At 44.7% G+C, this 19,954-nt stretch overlaps 1 protein-coding gene across 3 annotated transcripts in view; it reads right to left on the bottom strand.

Annotated features, from left to right (window-relative positions):
• Window positions 1-19,954, bottom strand: part of CCDC85C (coiled-coil domain containing 85C) — a 158,184-nt gene that overhangs the window by 33,562 nt on the left and 104,668 nt on the right. For 2 of the 3 annotated variants that reach the window (XM_033140121.1, XM_033140104.1), the window contains exons 3-4: window positions 17,649-17,725; window positions 3,825-3,863 (exon numbers count right to left, since the gene is read on the bottom strand). In XM_033140121.1, the coding sequence (XP_032996012.1) occupies window positions 3,825-3,863; window positions 17,649-17,725 (116 nt within the window). The remainder of the gene's footprint in view (window positions 1-3,824; window positions 3,864-17,648; window positions 17,726-19,954) is intronic. The other variant, XM_033140112.1, reaches the window with a different exon arrangement.

Genomic DNA, 19,954 nt, shown 5'->3' with positions numbered 1-19,954 from the left:
TTCCCTCCCCAGAGAGGTGTGTTTCCGCCATATGCAGAAGACACACCACTTTGATACCTGAAGTATATCTTAACCTGAAACTGTTCTTAACCTGAAGCACCACTTTAGCTAATGGGACCTCCCACTGCCGCTGTGGCGCCAGAGCACAATTTCTGTTCTTATCCTGAAGCGTATGTAACCTGAAGCCTATGTAACCTGGGGTACCACAGTACATATAAGACAGGCATGTTCTCTATGACCTCAACAGCACCTATTGAAGTCTTTCCTTTTCCAACAAACTTTTAAAGTGGAGTCTGTTAGCCCACTCTGTACAGTATCGGTATTGGATTTTAAATCTGTTTGTTTCCCCCATAAAATTTAGACACCGCTTGATTGTAAACAACAGCAACAACAACACCTCAAAGCAGTTTACGAAAAGATAAAACAGAAAAAATCGCAAACATAATTTTAAAACATACACAAATTAAAATACAAAAACAGATTAAAATTACCTCAACTTTCTAAGCATCAGGGTAGGCTTCTATATATGAGTGTGTGTGTATGTGTGTGTGTGTGTATCTTTATGGCTGATGCTTTTGTTGTTAAAGAAGTGATTCATGAATGGAATGAGCTAAATGAATAAAAAAGTTATATATTTTTTTTTAAAAATGAAGGGTTTCAACCAGTATCTGGTACATCTGACAGTTTGAATTTGAAGGCCTAAGCAAAAAACAACATCCCATAATTGGATCAGTTCTGGCACTGTTTTTCTTTTTTAAAAATACTCTTTTTAAGCTGGAGAAGGACAAGTTTCAAGAACATTGTATGCCCAATCAGAACTTATTTTACAAAAGGTTATCTATCATCTTGTCGTCTTGGGAATCAAAACAATGGTACCCAACGACCTTCATTTGTTGAGTTAACAGTCATTGCATTAGAGTCTTCACAAAATGCAATGGCCAACTGTTCTCAGTGAGACTGTTTTGTCTCCTTGATATTGTTGTTTCCCTCCTGGGTGATTTAAAAAGGGGGGAGGGGACCCCACAACGCTCCCCAAACCACCCTTCTCTTACTTTGGTCTGTTAAAGCTGCCATTTGATGGTCTGACTTGCAAGGGAAACAGAATGAACATCAATCTTGTCAAGTGCCATGCTGTTAGAAAGCTTCCTCTTAATGATAATGTGCGTGTCTGGAGTTTTTCGTTACTGTCAGTCAAAGTAGTTGAGAAGGAGGCACTGGGATGACACACAATAACAGAATGCAATGCTACCGATAGCATCACAGATTGCAGGCTTCCCAGTGGGTCGTAATTTTCAGACACCAAACTGTAAGCCTCGTGCTTCGTCTGGTTTTCAGTTACTGACGCTGACCAAAAGAGACAGCAGATTGTATTTTATATTCAGAACGACAGCGAGCAAAGGGAAGGGAGATTCACAGCCACTGCAGCTGCCGAGAGGCCAGAACGCAGCAGCGGAGCATACGCTCTGCATGCAGAATGTCTCGTGTTCAGTTCCCAGCACCTCCTGTGAAAGAATCTCAGATACCCTAGCTAAGAATACTGTTGGATGATACCCAATTGTGGAATCCCACAAACACAGTGGAAATCCAGTTGCACAACTTGGGACTTCCCCTCCCTCTCCTCCCCTCTGCAGCCCCATGTGCCCTCCCAAATTCTGCTCCTGAGGACTGGAGGACTGCCTGGAGGAGATTGGAGGGCTTGGGATGCTGCAGGGGAGAAAGAAGATAAAGGGGAAGCCCCATCGTATCTGCTAACATGACAGCGGCTCTCGCCACATGCCTAAGATGTTGGAGAGCTGCTGAAATGAATGGGCTGATGGTTTGACTCAGCAGAAGGAGCTTCAAGCATTCACACAAATTCTGCGATAATAGTTTCCATAGCAGCACAACAGGCAGTAAATGTACGTGTTGTTCCACTTCCTTTTGAGTAAGGGGTGGATCATCTGTGCCCCCCCCATAAGCCAGCGTGGAACGGAGGGAAAATGGGAGCCAAGTCTGACAAAATGGAGAGGACCATCCCAGTTTTAAATCATAAGTTCCCTTAAGCATGACCCATGGAAATGAGGGATATAAAGTTAGAAAATAATGACAGAGAGGAAATAATGTTATTAAGCCCCATGGGGCTTACAACAGCCAAAACAAAACAAAAGAAGGCTTGAAAGATTAAGAATCACCACCACCAACATCCTCATCAAAAATAAGCATATTGGAAGGATAGTTATTTGGAAGAGTGAAACGTATTGACTTATTCATATTCAAAGATTCTGATTTTTCGGTTCCAACTTTTAAATCTTAAGAACAATTTCAAAATCTCAAAAAAGTTTTATACAAATTATTTCGCATTTCCGACAGACAAATCACCCCTTAATTTGCTACTTCATAGAGCTTTAAAGCCAACTTCTTCATACATGAGATAACTAAAAGGAATATGTCTAGAAATCTGATTAGTAAATGAATAAATTGACTGCTGGTTTTGTTTTGCTTTTTTAATTGTGTGCCGGCTTCCATGATTTGTTTAAAGGAAGTGGCATATAAGCAGACAAATAACAAGACACAGAGCAGAGATCACTTCGCACATAACTTGACGCTGCACACATTAACTAGAACCCATGGTTTGGCATTATGGGAATAACCCATTTTCCTCTACACGCCAACCCCCAGCTATTCTGCTTAATTAGCTACTTTGTGCAAACAAACACTGATTCGCAATCCCGGTTTTCAGGGCAAACCATAGTTTGCTGGTCCAGATGTTACAGCAGTGGTGGCCAACATGATGCCTCGCAGGTGTTTTGGACTCCCAACTTGCATCAGCCCCAGGCAACATGGTTAATGGTCAGGGATAATGCGAATTGCGGTCCACACTTCTGGAGAGCAGGTGCATTCAGACCGTACTGACATCCCTACCGCCTCGCTCTTCTCCCTGCCGCCGCCACCCTGGTAAGCCACAGCCACGCCAGTTCCAGGAGGCCAGTGAGTGCTATCATCCCTCCTCACCAGCCACTCTTGTGCTCTCCACATTCATGTCCATTTAGCTTTCAGATTAACACCTAATGGGGCTTTAGAGAGGTGGGGTTATGAGAAGCAAAGCAACTGAAGGTCTTGTGAAGGATCAACAGGTTTGTAGGAAAACACACAGGCTGAAATCGTTATGAAAGGGAACTGGGTGAAAGACTAAGACGTTCACAAATTGTGTGGATTGCCAACGACATTCTATAAGTGGTCTATTCATGTGCAGCACACATGGGCATGGAAGACACCATCCAATGTCCTTGCAATATATTACAAACAGGTATGAAAACTAAACAAGTGAAGGATCACATCTCAGAGGAAATACATTGACTGCTGTATTTTCTTTGAACCATTAAATATTGGTACAAAATGTAACAACTAAGGTTCTTGTAGTAAAAGGAGACCATGTGCTCGTCACTGGTGTGAATTATTTACCACATTAGTAGATGCTTCTTGCCCCCCCAATTGTTTTGCTCATATTTAAAGTACTTCGGTTTTTGGTGCTCAAAATCAGTTCTTTGTATTTAATTGATTATCGGAAGGCCTCCATCCTTCACTGGACATATGCAGATTGGCCGACATTAAGCGGAGAGGATTTGATAGTATGACCTCAGTATCAATGTATTTACCCATCATGCTGAACATGAGTCAAACAACTGGGCATTCATTTAAAAAACCCGGGATTACTAAAAATGGAAACTGCCAACATTTGCAAGTTAGACATACAAAAGCAGCAAAGATCCATCACCGACATTGCAAGCCAAGGCTTCCCCATATCCCAGAAAGCTGGAAGCTTAAATGTCTTAAGATATGTCTACCTTAATTAAATTTCTTGGTGAACTGTTGTGACCAGCCAGCTAGGAGGGAACAAAAGAATATTATACATATCAGATTATAATGAAGAGCAAAGCAATATCAAACATTCAAAAACTGCATCCTAAACGAAATCCCCCTCTACATTCGTGTTAATTCTTCCTGCATCGAAGAAAGTTGTGGTCATGGATGAGATAGGCAGCTCAATAAGAATATTGGGGGGGGGGGGCTGAAATAAAAGGCCTCAAAATGTCTTATCTGAAAAGATGAGATTGGAGAAATGGATGGACAGCACTGCCTTTTTCACAAGGATGAAACTGGAGGAACACAGACCTCAATTAGTATAAAACTGGCATGGAAAATAAACCAAGTCCTGCAGATTTCAGCAGTCAACAGCCCAGCTTTTCACTCTGAAAAAATGGGTTTGTGAATTAAACTGGAAGAGGTACTGCAACAGTGCGCTATTTAGAGAACTGGTGCAAATTGGAATTCATAATTGACAGCAGAGAGATAAAGCTGTGGGGGACGTATGACAAATAGCGGGTGATCATTAATAAGGGGTTTTGCTTCAGCATGTGAAATTAACAACCATGAAAATATTTATCATCTGTGGGGAACAAGCAGCAAAAGTGGTGTGTGGCATCACGTGCTTTGTGTTCCACAGACACAGAGAAATTGAACTGAAATACAACAGTGCCACTGACATTCCAAAAGGGCTGCCTTTCTCTTCTTTCCAGCAAAGCAAAGCAAACTGAACCTGTGCTTTCAAGGGAGGAGAGGAGAGCAGGGTGTGTCACTGCAAGCATCCTGAAGCATGTATGGCAAACAGGATATCGAGTTAATTTTGCAAGCATACACAGCCCCTCTTCTCCCCACCCAGCTGGAATCCTCACATCTGCAGTAAAGCCCAGATCCCACTAATTTCTTTGATTCACACTGACTCCTTTGGTGATGCAGTTTTTAAATGTTGAGTCAATGTCTTCTTTCTTTCTTCTTCGGTGATCACTCGTAGCCGAGTAAGATTGTCTTCCATAAACACGGTTTTACCAATGAATCCGTAAGTGACTGTGGAGGCCAATTCTGGATCCACACGTCCTTCCACAGTGGGGACATTTTGTTTCCGGTGGGAGATGATCACGGTGTGGATTTGCCAAGTGTGCCTTCCTCTTGGCATGTTTCTCCCTTGTGTCCTGAGTTCGAGTGTCTTCAAAACCCATGACACCTTTGGTAAAGGCTGTTCTCCAATTGGAGCGCTCGCAGGCAAGTGTTTCCCAATTGTTGGTGTTTATACTACATTTTTAAAGATTTGCCTTGAGGCATTCTTTAAACCTCTTTTGTTGACCACCAGCATTACGTTTTCCATTTTTAAGATTGGAATAGAGTACAGTAGTTGCTTTGGAAGATGATAATCAGGCATCCGCATAACATGACCAGTCCAACGAAGTTGATGTTGAAGAATCATTGCTTCAACACTGGTGATCTTTGCTTCTTCTAGTACACTGGTATTAGTTTGCCTGTCCTCCCAAGTGATGTGTAAAAAATTCCGGAGACACCGAATGTACCCCCCTCTCTTTTCCCCATGAGGCGGCACACACTTACTAGAGGACCCTTGTGGTCCCTTCCAGCTCTACAGTTCTATGATCTGTTATCTTAAGTTGCAGCCCTATATATCAGGGTAGTCAATGTTGTGTCCTCCAGATGTTGCTGAACTCCGCAGCCAGCATAGTCGACAGTCAAGGATTTTGGAAGTTGTAGCCCAACAAACATTTGGAGAGCAACATGTTGGCTACCCTGGCTGTACACAATTACCTGGGAGCAAGTCCCGTCGAATAATATGCTGGGTTTGGACTGTAAAATACACACACTGAAATGGCATTTACATTTATGATTATATATACTCAGTGGCTTTTTGCATAACAATAATTCTTAAGCTAAGAGAGAGAGAAAATTACTCCAGGAAACTGTTGCGTTAACGGGTAATATGAAGACGCAGAAGACACGTGGAATCCTTCAATGATATTTTTGCCATTGGTGTAAATCCTTGAAAATTCTCATGGACTGTGTGATCCAGTTGGACCACAACTACACCTTCCAAATGGAAATCACTTTATTGCCTATCAAGTGCAAGCAGCAAGCTGGCCGTAGGGTTTGAGAATCCCCACTTAGCCACAAAGCTCGCCGAGTTACCTTCGGCCAATCCTAATCTCTCAGCATAACCTATTTGCTGCAAGGACAGTGGGGACTGCAGAGAGAAGAACCATGCACATCACCCTGAACTGCTTAGATGACAGGCGGGATGTAAACTTAAATAATAGTAGTAGACTGCAGCTGCCAATGGCCCAGTTGCAGCACTTGCATAGTTGCTTGCTAAACTGCTGGGAGCTGCATGTTTCTGAATACCAGTTGCTGGAAAACATGGGGGGGGGGAAGAGTGCTGATGCACACAGGTCCTGCTTGCAGCTTCTTATGGGAGTCTGGTTGGCCACTGTGAGAACAGGATGCTGGACTACATGAGCCTAATGCCCTGATCAAGCAGAGCTGTTCTTGTGCTCTTAGGTTAAACTAAAGTAACTAAGCCAACCTGCCCAGGAGAGGGCCTGTTAGTGGTACCAAGTGTTTGTGTGGTTCGAGGGGTGGAGATGCATGGCAGGGCCTTCTCTGTGGTGGCTCCTAGGCTGCCTGGTGCCCTTCCCTCTTACACCATTATTGGGTAGTCAGGATAAGACGGACCTCTGTACTCAGGCTGTTGGGTGAGTGTGTCCCCTCCTTCCATTCTGCTGTGTTCTTGCTCTTGTGATTTTCTTCAGTTTTGTGGTTTTCATTTAATTTAATGGTTTTAATGTACCGTATATTATTTTAATTTGTTATGTTTTATGTAATCTACCCTGGGACCATTCAGTGAACAAATAGTGAGTTTTGATTATTATTATTTTTACCCTGCAGAATTCACACAAAGTAAGAGAAGTTATGTATATTATCCTCAATTTGTACAATCTATTCAAGTCACATAATCTGGAATGCCTGGGCACACAATAAAATAATAATAATAATAGTATGAGACCACACATACCAAAACATATAACACAGCAGTTCAGGCTACAGCCTATCTAGTATTTTACCTTATTGTATACTAAGGAGAAGCTGAACACAGGAAATTGTGGGGGTTTTGTTCTCCCCTCCTCCACGTTACGAGTCATTTGCTCGAAATTGGCCTTGTGGTATCGTGCATTAAAAGAATAACAATTTCCACCCCCACAAACAGGAGGGGACGAGGGAAATAAGGAGAGATTTGCAATTTCATGTTACTTGTGGGAGATATGTGAGCGGCTCCTTGAGGATATAATTGCCACATTACAAAGCTAACAAGCACAAACTGGAAAAGGGTCCTGGAGGGAGGGAGGGAGGGAGGGAGGGAGGGGGGCACTACTGTTTATGAGAGGCCTAAGTGAAAGAAACAAACAAAATGAGTGTGAACCACAAATGGCTTCTAACGTGGCTCCAAAAGAAATAATCTAGCTATTGTTGGGGGAGAAGGAAAGAGCTTACCTCCTCCTTACACCTGGCAGATCCAAATGTGACCCTAGCCTCAGGAAACATTGGCTAAGCAGCTGATTGGCACATAGGCAGCCCATGTGACTAGGTGCATGAAGTCACATAAAAACACCGACAACTCGCCCCCTTTGCATGTTCATTGCATGAAAGGAGCAACATGTGATCAAAAAGGGGCAACATTGCTGGGACTGCCCCACACATTTCTTCAGTCTTGCTGTTATACTGAGTGCAGATATCTGCAGCAGGGAACCCTACTATGACAGAGTCACCAGCTAAGGAGCCAGATGAAATCCAGGTCCCTGAGCCTAATGCCGGAGATTCGCCTGAGGCTGACAGACAAGAGCCCACAGAACAACCTCCAAAATAGTAATCATCATCATCATCATCATCATCATCTATTATTTGTATTTTCCCAGCCACTCTGGGTGGCTTCCAACAAAGATTAAAATACATTAAATACAAAAGCACCAAACTCATCAGAGCCTGAGGAACCAAATGCAGTATTTGTGCACTGAATGCAACAGTAGGGAGGCCATGATGGAGCATAGGAGGAGTGGCCGTCTTCTGGCTAAAGGGTTGGCTATTTAAGCTCTCCGCAAGGGGGCACAGCCTAGGAGAGGAGATCTGGGAGGCAGAGGCTTTAAAATGCTCTGTTTGCTTTCAACCATTGCTGGAACAAGTTGCTCACTCGGGAGCTCTCCGTGGTACTGAAATTCCTGGCTTGGCTTGGCTTTGCTAGACCAGAATAGGATGTCTACAGATCCTATGCATGTAAACTTCTCTGAGGGTTGAAGCCCTTTGTCCATTAGGATTCTCTTGTAGGCTTCCCCACTGCAGACGTCCATGCCAGATGTGCAGGCCCGCTACCTGTGTAATAACATGGAACCTCTTCATGCAATTCATGTGTGAAGGTGGGGGGGGGTGTTCACACAAACCCCTCTCACCAACAGTGGGGTTGGGATGTGCCTGGTGACAATGACAAGTCCCTGCTGCCAAAGGGTGATGTGTTCAGCCAGTGTGTGAGTGGGAGCCAGTGTGGTGTAGTGGTTAAGAGCGGTAGGCTCGTAATCTGGGGAACCGGGTTCGTGTCTCCGCTCCTCCACACGCAGCTGCTGGGTGACCTTGGGCTAGTCACACTTCTCTGAAGTCTCTCAGCCCCACTCACCTCACAGAGTGTTTGTTGTGGGGGAGGAAGGGAAAGGAGAATGTTAGCCGCTTTGAGACTCCTTCGGGTAGTGATAAAGCGGGATATCAAATCCAAACTCTTCTTCTTCATCATCATCATCATTGTAATGCTTGCATAGGAGGTTACATTCCAGCCATGTAAAAGTCAGAGGTTTGCACACATTCCTCCATCCTCCACCCAGGCAAGCAAGGGGCTTTGTCTCAGTTGAAGGCCACATTCCAGCCAGGCAAAAGAGCTCAAGGAGGATGCACAGCAGGGCTGGTGAAGGCCTGGAGAGAGTCCCAAGGGCCAAATAATAGAGGTCTGGTTGACAGGGCTGGAAGTTCCTCACTCACAGCTTACACTGTGGTTTAATTGCTTGTTTTAATTGCATCCATGAATAGAGGGAGCAGGTGCTCCTATTAGCTGCCTCCTGGGTCCCTAAAGGATATAAATATAAATGTTTTATAAATATACATAGGGGTGTGTGCGAGAGTCTGGATCTGTTTGTCTGTGTGTACGTGCGTATGAATAAATACATGCGTAATTATGTGTTACGTATCCGCTACGTGTGAGAATGGATGTGGGTGCATGTGTTATGTGTGATATGTATGGAAAGGCGACTATGGGGTTGCAGCGCTCATCTCGCTTTCAGGCCGAGGGGGCTGGCTTTTGTCCACCGACAGCTTTCCGGGTCATGTGGCCAGCATGACTAAACCGCTTTTGGAGCAATGAAACACCGTGACAGAAACCAGAGTGCATGGAAACGCCATTTACCTTCCCACCGCAATGGTACCTATTTATATACTTGGGCTGGTGTGCTTTCGAGCTGCTGGGCTGCCAGGAGCTGGGACAGAGCAACAGGAGCTCACCCCATTGCGGGGATTCAAACTGCTGACCTATTGGCAATCTCAAGAGGCTCAGTGCTTTAGACCACAGTGCCACCTGCATCCCAGCTGGCAAAAATGTGTGTAGAGAGCTGGCCCCACTCACTGCTGACATCTAGCCTCCAAGTTAGCCCTGAAGAACTGAGGTCTTTGGCCTTAATTTGTTCCTCATCCTTGCTGTAGCACCTTAAAAACAACCAATTCATCATGGCGTAAGATGGGGATATCCCTTCATGCATCTGATGAAGCCTCTGCAGACTAAAGCCATGCTTCTTAGCTTTTAAGCTGCTACAGGACTCTATGTCTCATTTTAGCTGTGATGGACTGACACGGCAGGAAGTTTTTTCCCACGGTGGAAGTTACTTGCATGACACGCAACCTGCTAATGAGTCAAGCCTCACACAGAGGGTTGAGCAGGAGAGCAACAGGTGGCAGGTGGCAAGTTCAGCGCACTAATCCAGAGGCAAAAAAAGAAGAAGAGTCATGCAACTTGAATCCACTAAATGCAAAAAATGCAAATCTCACCAAGTCCTAGCTCTCATATCTGTTAAAAGCACTGCAGGAAACGACACTCAAAGCTTTGATGGAAACCCTTTCATCATCTTGGTGACAAACCTCCTTCCTATTTCCCATCTTGCTGGCTTGCCATTGAAATGTGAGCCCCACTGAAATCTGGGCTTTTTTTTCCGGGTCAGAGACAACCAATGAACGTGGAGGCAATCCCTGACCTGGAAAATCCTTTGGGCAGGCTGGTTCTGAATAGAGCCTAGAAGCACGCACTGATATTTTGACAGCCGATCCCCTTACTGAGCATGGGAGCAAAGTCGAGCGCATGGAACCGAAACTGGGGGGGCCCGAAAACGCATGCACTTGTTTCAAAAGAAACAAGCAAGAATTACACTCCTCCCTTCAAGTCTTGATTTTGAGCTTAGAGAAGCTTGAAACCTTAAGCAAAAGGGCAGGACAAAATCACAATTATGTATGTGTCAGTGGAGGGAAATGGGCCAACACACAAATTACTCAGTGACCACTACTGTTAAGTACAGTGGTTGTACAACCAGGCCCCAAACTCTCCTTAAGAGCTGTGCAGACCTTATTTTACTGCACGGGTGAGGAATCTGGAGCCCAAGGCCAAATGAGGACATGCCGGTCTCTCTCTCTGAGCTTTGTCACTTTCTGCAAACAACAGCCATCACTCCCCTGCCTTGGACCCTGGAACGCTTCTGCTTGGCTGTAGTCGGTTTCTTGAACTGTAATATATTTTTCTTGCTTTTCTGGATAGAGAGCAGAGAGGGACGTGGGGATTTGTGCAGAAAGTAGCCAACTGTACAAAAGGAACATTCGGTGTCATTGCTCCACTCACTTCTGCCTCTTACCCCACCCACCTCTGGCATGTGACCCCCCACGTCTCAGAATGGAATGCCCTGGATGGATTTTGGACCTTGGGCTGAGAAAATTCCCCACCCCTGTCTCACAAAGCCACACTTTCTCCCATCATGTTACCTAGGATAGTTATGTTGGTGGCCTAGGAACTGCTCTGCGAATTTTTATTGAAGGGTGTGTGTGTGTGTGTGTGTGTGTGTGTGTGTGTTTTGCACAGGTTCACTTTGTTCAGGTGACAAGAAGGTTTGAAATCTATTTTTCAGGTTTCTTGATCCAACATTTGGCAATTGAGAGCAAACAACGTGTGTGTGTGACATCTGATGTTAGCCCTACTCAGAATAAAACCACTACTATCAGTGGACTTGCTGCAAGCGTCTTAAATCCATAGATATGAACAGGTCTGTTCCCAGCATTTCTTCATAGTCTATCACCCCATGATTCCAGGACTTTGGTGCTACTGTTTCCTAACAAAGTTCTGGCAGGTGCATCATGGGAAAGACTCGCCTTCTGTCATGACCAGAGGGTATCAAAAGTTAAAGATGCAAAATGCCCCCTCTTTCATTTGCATTACTATTACTGAATGTTCAGAGGGGCTCAGGCAGCCCATGAGACTCTTAATCTCAGGGTCACGGGTTCAAGCCCTGCGCTGGGCAAAAATAATCCTGCATTGCAGGGGGTTGGACTAGTTGACCCCTTGTGACCCCTACCAACTCTACAAATCTATGGTTGTATGATTCTAACAGCACTTTCTCGTATCTCTTTAACACTACCAATATATCTAAGTGCTGTCCAGAAAAGGACATTCCGGCAGCTGAGGTGAGAAGTATCAAATGTATCCTAAGAACATCTGAAAGATCCCTGCTGGATCAGGCCAGTGTCCCATCTAGTCCAGCGTCCTCTTCCCACAGCAGCAAACCCCAGTGCCTAGGGGAAGCCCGCGAGCCAGAATGCAACAGCAAACTCCCCATTTGTGATTCCCAGCATCTGGCATTCAGAGGCATATTGCCTCTTCCCTTTTCATAGTAAAATAAATAAATAAATAAATGTCAATTTGCTGTCCTACAAGTTCGCTTATTTATTTTACAATGACCAACATGACACTCCCCAAATCTGTTGCTGGAAATGGTCCTTGCGCTGAACATCATGGGACATAGGATCCTGCCCTACGGGTGAGGAGGCAGGAGGCCATTGGCCGATGCAGCTTAGAACTGACTGTGCTGACTGGCAGTGGCTCTCCCAAGATTTTATACAGGGGTCCTCCCTACCTGGAGATGCTGGGACCTGAACCTGTGACCTTCTGCAACGTAGCACGTGTGTTCTACCAGTGAGCTATGGCTCCTTGCCAGTAGTGATGTAAAGCCCCCCAGAGGAATGGGAAGCCTGGCCTTGTTTCTCAACCTGCAAGGTGGGAACTACAGGGAGCACGGAGGAGAAAAACCACAGATAGCGACGTGCATTTTATAGTTCTAAAGAATGAAATTTGCTGTGACTCATCTGCGATTTCTCCCCGAATTGAACACGACAAACCAGTGAGGTAAATGCGTTAGCACAATACTATTTTTAGATGTCTTCCTGCGCAGGACTGAGCTGCACAGATAAAGGGCTCAATCCACAAAACCAGGCTGCTCTGCGGCAGCTGCCTCTGCTTAACGGGGTTTTCTGCAATCTTCAGTAGGAATGAAGAGCGGACAGCAGTCATGCACCATCATGTGAATGCAGCATGCTTTAGACTTAGTCTGCACAAATTAATTCAGGGTCAGAATTCTGATTCATATTTTGCTATCCCACCCAACCCCTCTTGTGCAATAGAGACGGTCCAGGGGACCCCAGGAGTCATCTAGTCCAACCCCCCTGCAATTCAGGAATATCAACTGAAACTTCCAGCACAGGTGTCCATCCAACCTCTGCTTAAAAACCTCCAAGGAAGGAGAGTCTACAACCTCGAGAGAGAGAGCCCGTTTCACTGTCAAAAAGCTCTTACTGTCAGAAAGTTTTCCCTGATGTTTAGTCGGAATCTCCTTTCTTGCAACTTGAAGCCATTGGTTTGAGTCCGACCCTCCGGAGCAGTAGAAAACAAGCTTGCTCCATCCACCATGTGACAGCCCTTGAGATATTGGAAGATGGCTATCGTATCTCCTCTCAGTCTCCTCTTTTCCAGGCTAAACATATCCAGCTCCTTCAACCGTTCCTCATACGGCTTGGCTTCCAGCCCTTGACCATCTTGGTTGCCCTCCTCTGCACACGTTCCAGCTTGTCAACACCCTTCTTAAACAGTAGGTGCCCAGAATTGGAAACAGTATTCCAGATGTGGTCTGACCAAGGCAGAATAGAGCAGTACTATTACTTCCCTCACTACACTTCTGTTGATGCAGCCTAGAATAGCATTAGCTTTTTCTCCCTACTGCATCATACTGTTGACTCATGTTAGTCTTGTGGTCCAGCAAGACCCTTAGAACATTTTCACATGTACTGCTAGTAAGTCAGGTGTCCCCCATCCTATATTCCCCCAGACTGTAATGTATGTCATGAGCAAAGTTGCCATCTAAACTGCAGTTAATATTGATGTAGTGCAAGCTCTTGTGATCTGGGCACCATATTTTAAAAGGAGGTGGGACAACTCCATGGAGGATGAGGCAGTGAAATGCTACCAGTCACGAAGGCTCGAAACTACCTCCAGTATTGAAGACAATATGCCTCTGAATATCAGTTACCGGTACTTACTGGGGAGCAAAAGCTCTTGCACTCAAACCTTGCTTGCAGGCTTTCCATACAAATCTGGTTGGCCAGTTTTCAAACAGGACGCTGGACTAGATTTAGTCTGATGCTGTAGGACTGTTATTACATTTCCATCTATCCTTCTGAGCCCTACCTGTTAACAACACATATGGAGTTGATGTTTGGCTCTGACAGTTCCTAGATTAGAAGCCAGCACAAACGAGAGAGAGAGAGAGAGAGAGAGAGAGAGAGAGAGAGAGAGAGAGAGAGAGAGGAGTTCTGCTAGATGGTTTTCTTCAAAGGTGGAATGAATAGCTGGATGCTCACAAGATCACCGACTGAACCGGAGCCTGATCCCAGCACGCTTTTACCCTTGAATGCTGACATTCAATGACTTTTGGTAAGTTCGCTGGTAGGAAGTTGTGTAGACAAGACCCCCAGAGTGATGAAATCTGAGGTCCTAACAAATGCCCATGCATTAAGAGATTAGTGACTCGCTGGTGATTATGGAAGGCTACCTGGCATCTTTCCAGGTTCGAAACACAGAAGCAAAATACTGCTTCATCTAAGGAAATTCGATCTTCCGGCTGAAAACTATACTGCAAGCTTTTTGTTTTGTTTTGTTTTTTTTTAAAAAGTGTTCCTGTTGCAAATAACCCCCACCCCCTGCAAGACCATTTGCTACCAGAAGCCTCTCTCAGGAACAAGTCACTTGACCTGCTCTGTAATGTGTCAAGGCTACCATTGTGTCTCCTTGAGAAGAGAGTGAAATTAAGTTAGCAAAGGATTTCTCAATGCACCTTGTCATTCCACACTTCCTGACATCTCTGCAGTCATTCAACACATGAGAAGGCAGAATGCTAGTCTCATAGAAGGATACATTCCAGAGGTTCCTTTGAACCTGCCATGCCTGTTGTTAGAGATACTGTTGATGTACATTTGTCAGGCTATTCATTTTAGATCTGCATGCTTTTAATTATTTGGGAGGAGGGTGATTATTATTTTCATAACGAGGCTAACTACAAAGCCCCTTCTTTTTCTACACAGGGTTCGTTCAAATTTCTTTGATTTCTCAAGGATGGAATCTGGGGCCTGACCAACCTAGTTCTTTTAAAAGGCGTTATTTTAAAGAGTGGTCCCAGCCTACCTACTTATTGCTGTATTGGAATTTCCCCTTTTAATTGTGTTAGGTTAACAGAAAACAAGTGTGCTGGCAGAGGCTGATGGGAGTTGTAGTCCAACAACATTGAAGGGCAACAGGTTGGCAAGGATGCTCTAGGGCAGTGGTCGGCAAGGTTTTCCGGCCATGGGCCGGATCATTCCCATGGAGATCATCCGTGGGCTGGACATGCGCAGTGCAATACCGGAAATTGCGTTTGCGCATGTCTGTGATGCCGGAAATCGCATCTGCGCACGCCCAGATGCCGAAAACCGCCCCTGCGCAGAAGCAATTTCCAGCGTCTGGACATGCGCAGACGTAATTTTCGGTATCACAGACACAATTTCCGGTTTCTGCGCATGCGCAGATGCCATTTCCGGCACCACTCAGCAAGTCCTCGCACTGCGCCGGTTTAGCGCGGTGTGCGGGGGACTTGCCGAGCAGGCGGCTCGTGGGCCGGTAAAGTGGTCTTTGTGGGCCGCATCCAGCCCATGGGCCGGAGGTTGCCGACCTCTGATCTGGGGCTAGGCAGATGAAAACAAATTTGCTCCATTGTCTATGTGACAATCTGTGTCAACAAAGGTTGCATCCCTCCAACCCAACCCACCCCTGGTCTGTCATGGCTTGAAATTGTTAATCAGCCTTTTTGTTTTCTGGGTTTTTTTTTAAGTGCTTTAACACAAAAGAAGAAGAAGAGTTTGGATTTGATATCCCGCTTTATCACTACCCGAAGGAGTCTCAAAGCGGCTAACATTCTCCTTTCCCTTCCTCCCCCACAACAAACACTCTGTGAGGTGAGTGGGGCTGAGAGACTTCAGAGAAGTGTGACTAGCCCAAGGTCACCCAGAAGCTGCATGTGGAGGAGTGGAGACACAAACCCGGTTCCCCAGATAACGAGTCTACCGCTCTTAACCACTACACCACACTGGGTCTACACCACAAAGGCTGGATTCAGTGTAAAACAAACAAACAAACAAACAAACAAACAAATCTGCTAAATTCCAACTGGAACCTTTCTTCAGTGGTTCCCTAATCTCAGAGGCCCAATTGTAAAACGAACATCACCTGCTATGGAGAAGAACAGGGAAAATTGCTGTTTGCTTGTTTTTTTAATTGTCCATGCACTTTTCAACTATTAGTTATTGATCCTGCTTTTGACCTCGTATATATGTTTTAAAAAGGGAGGGGGGCAAACAGATAAAGTACCCTCTGGGTTTGTTTGTTTTTTGTGCAGCATACACAAAGCAGGAAGATGTCAGGCCAAGGGCATATTGAACAGGGAGCCAGTCACCAAGATCTGATCCATGGCTTGTTGCCTGGCAACAGGCCACACTGCCAAAAGAGCCAATCTACTTATTTTTTTTTATTTTAGTGATAATAACTTGACTTCCTTGAAATAAAAATAAAAGTATCTGACAATAATTACAACTGGAACACGTGACTCAGAATTTCAAAGTTCCAGGCTAAAACTTAACTACCCATCAGCCCTTGCATTTAGGCACATTGCAAGAACTTTACATGCCAACCTCCCACAGATTATTTGGGGAGTAAGCACCATTAATCACAATAGGGCCTATTTCTATCGGATCTCAGAAGGCTGGAAGAAGCACCCTAAGCCTTGGGTGATTCAGTGGCACTCCAAGAAGATAGCTTTGGGTTCTGTAGAGCAATGATCTGACCTAGCATAAGGAGGTTTCTTTCACATGTCCCTTTGGTCATGGATGTGCTACATGAAAACATTACTCAGTGTTCCAGAACATGCCTTGGACTCCTCTGTGGCGCGATGGGGATTTCTTTTCCTCATTTCAGATAGCTGTCTCCTCCATTTACACCTAATTATCTCCGAGGCGGATTACATTAAAATTAAAATGGGCTACGTTCAATCTGGCGTAATGACATACTTACAGCACAGAACTGATAAAGTGAAACATTAAAATATAGCATTATAACTTTAAAATAAAGCATTAAAAATAATAAGAAAAAGTGGGGAGATTCATAGCCATTGTGGAGGGTTTCCTCTGTAGGTGACTCAGATGACAAATATTTTGCCTTTGAGGCATCTGAAGCGGCAGGGGGTTCTTGGGAGGATCTTAAAGGGGGTGAAGAGGAGGTCTATATAGCGACACATGTTCCTAAGATACACAGATCCCAGCCAGTTCAATGCTTTAAAATTTAAGAGACTGCCACAACCCTTGCTTCAAAATAATGTCTTATACAATATACTCACTCCAGAGAACCAAGAAGTTAGTTTCATTCTTAACTGGAACAGATCTGGGGAACCCTTGCCTCCCCAGATGTTGCTGAAGTACAATTCCCATCATCCCCAGTCACGGGCCTGATGGGAGTTGTAGTTCAGCAACATCAGGAGGTCCCAAGGGCCCCCACTCCTGATCTAGAACATAGTACAGCAGTGAGCAGAGCCAGGCCTAACTGAGTGAAGTAACTGCCTCAAGTGGAAAATGTGGGGGTGGGGGGGGTCAGCAGGGAAAGCCCCCCGCAGTCCTCCTCAGCAACTTGGCTGATGGAGCTGTGGACCTCCATTAATTAGCAAGCCTGCTGCCCTTGGAGTCGGGTGGAGGACATTATCCCGTTTCTAGTACTGAAATAATACTCAGCTGCCAGTCCATTTAGCTTCAGGGATGGGGGTGCTGTTCCCTTCTCAATCTCCTTCTCCCTCCCACCTCATTTCTTTGGGTTGCATGGCCCTATCCCAGGCAACAACAACAACAACAACTACAACAATGTGAAAACAGATTAACAGTTTTCAATTTCAGGGTTTCAAAATTCAATTTCAGGGTTTCAAAATTCAGTTTATGCTTAGCAAAGCAAGGAAGCTGGTCGGATCTTCTATCAGCCAGTGAAGGTACGTTCCCGTCAAATTTCAGGTCCCTCTTGGTCCACACCAGCCATTTCTCTGCCGGAAGGGGGAACCATTGTAGCTGTCACATGCTTACGAAAGCCCACCTACCTGAGAGAGAAGTTTGTTGTCGTCCTCTAGCAGTTTGACTTTTGTTTCAAGTTGTCTGATGTAGTTAGAAGATGAATCTTTAAAGGGAGGAAAAGGAGAGAGAGGCAAAAATGAGAGATTAACCTTCCCAAGAGATAGTGCTTTAAAGTCAAGCAAGATAGCTTCACAATTAGACTAATGTTTCCTCTCAGCAGAAGAAGAAAGGTCAAGACAAGAACTGAAGAACAATGCCCGGGGGAACAAAGCGGGCATTTCACAGTTTGAATCCATTAATACAACAAAGACCACACACACACACACACACACACACACACACACAGAGAGAACATAAGCAAACCCAGGAGCAGAAAAGGACTCTCACAACCCTTGGAGGCTTGTGCCAGTAACAGGAGCATTTCGGGAAGCTAGGCAGAAATAATGAGGTTCGGTTCAGTCTCATTCGAAAGCAGCAGAAGACGAGACCGTTTTAGGCATCAAAAGAGCAAGGGGACATTGGGGTGACCTTGTGCAGGCAGAAGGAGGTCGCCTCACCTTCAAAAAAGAGGTTTGGGAGCAGGTGGTGGGGAATGGGTTACCGCAGCTGAAAAATACCTGCTTTTTATTTTGAAGGAGTATGAAAGATTTTGCATGTAGTAAGAATAAAGGGAACGAGCAAAGGCGGTTAATAAGAACACCCAGCGTTTATGCAGTGTTTCAAGGGTATTCTCATCTCGCCGCATATATAATTTTCTGTTTTAGATATCTACAACACTGTCTTTGAAACTGGGACCAGGCACCACGAGTGTGTTACGCCTATTTTCTATCATCGCCAGTGACTTTGGGTCCATTTCCAAGTCAGATTGCTGGTTTTGACCTTCAAAAGCCCTTGGGAGCTTTTTAGTTTGAAAAGCTTGTAAGAAACGAATTCTTACGTTTATATCCTGCCTTTTTTTGTCAAGGGATCAAAGGCTGCACAAACGTTATTCCTAGGCGGTCACCCAACTGAGCACACCTGTACCTGCTTAGCTTCAGCTAAGTGGTGGCCTCCCACGTTTTCAGACCACCCCCTGTGGAATATGAGCTGCCCAGTCCTTTTCCAGGTGCTCCCCATCAACTGGGATATTGCAGGTGGCTGCGAGAGAAAGGGTCTTTTCCACAGTGGCCCCCTCAGTTGTGAAAAGCCCTCCCCAGACACATGTGCACAAGTGCTTTCCACTTTGTAATTTTTAAACATTATAGCAAGCTGTGGTTCTGGCGACAAAGTTATATTTTCTGGTTTTCGCTTCTGATCGTTTTTGTTTATTTATTTGACTTTTTAAATAGCCTGCTAAACAAAAGTCTCCAAGGGGATAATGACATATTAAAAAAACATAAAGACACTATAGCAATGCCACATTCATACAAAAATGCATCACACACACAAACACACACACACACACACTACAGTACCCCCATAACAGCTGTAGTAGCTCACTAACAGTCAAAACTTTGTTGCAATGTTTAAATCTCTTGATATTTGTTATTTATTTTATAGGTATCTCATTTGCTGATCCTTAATTTGTCTTACTGTAAATATGATTTTAAAAAAAATGTTTCTGCTACCGACATCATCCAAATAACATTGGAAATAAGAGATCCCCCCCATAAATGTTAGGAACCTGGTCTTTCTTTAGGTTCCAACAAATTAATATTTAATTCACCATATATGTCACTTTCCATGAGTACTTTTGGATGTGCCAAGACATTCCTTGCTCCCAATAAAGTGAAGAGCATCTTTCAGCATCTCCAATTGCTCCAGTAATGAAAAGTATGAAAGTTACACTCTCTCTATCAAACTATTGCTTTGAGACCTTAATCTCCATTCAGCTGAAATAACCATTTGGCTCTTTACATTCTGGCCTCTATAAGGAAACACTGGGCAATCAAAATAAAATTCAATTTAACAGAGGGCAGGGTTTGTGTGTGCAGAAGCGAAGGAGAGCATATCAAAAAAACAAAAAACAAAAAACGAATCAATGGTGTTGCTGCCAGCGCTTGACGTTCGTGAATTCAACCCACTGCCCTTTGAGATTAAATGCCCAACATTTGGTGAGTACGGGACCTACATTACAAATAGCAAAGGGTAAGATCTGCAATAATGATTTTCTCTGCAGTAAAGAAACTGGGATAAGGAAATAAAGAATAAAGAAATGGGATAAAGAAATATTGTGCAGACAAGTCACATGCACGTATGCCCAAATCAGGGCTGTCTTAAGCATATGCAGCTTAAGACAGCCCAGTGCCCCCCCCCCAGGTTGCCCAGTCCCAGGCACGCAGGAGGGCGGAGC

Source organism: Lacerta agilis, chromosome 1 (assembly GCF_009819535.1).
Source record: "Lacerta agilis isolate rLacAgi1 chromosome 1, rLacAgi1.pri, whole genome shotgun sequence".
NCBI classification, from domain to species: Eukaryota; Metazoa; Chordata; class Lepidosauria; order Squamata; family Lacertidae; genus Lacerta; species Lacerta agilis.
The sequence above is the reverse complement of the archived record's forward strand: the minus strand, read 5'-3'. Positions and strand labels throughout refer to the sequence as shown.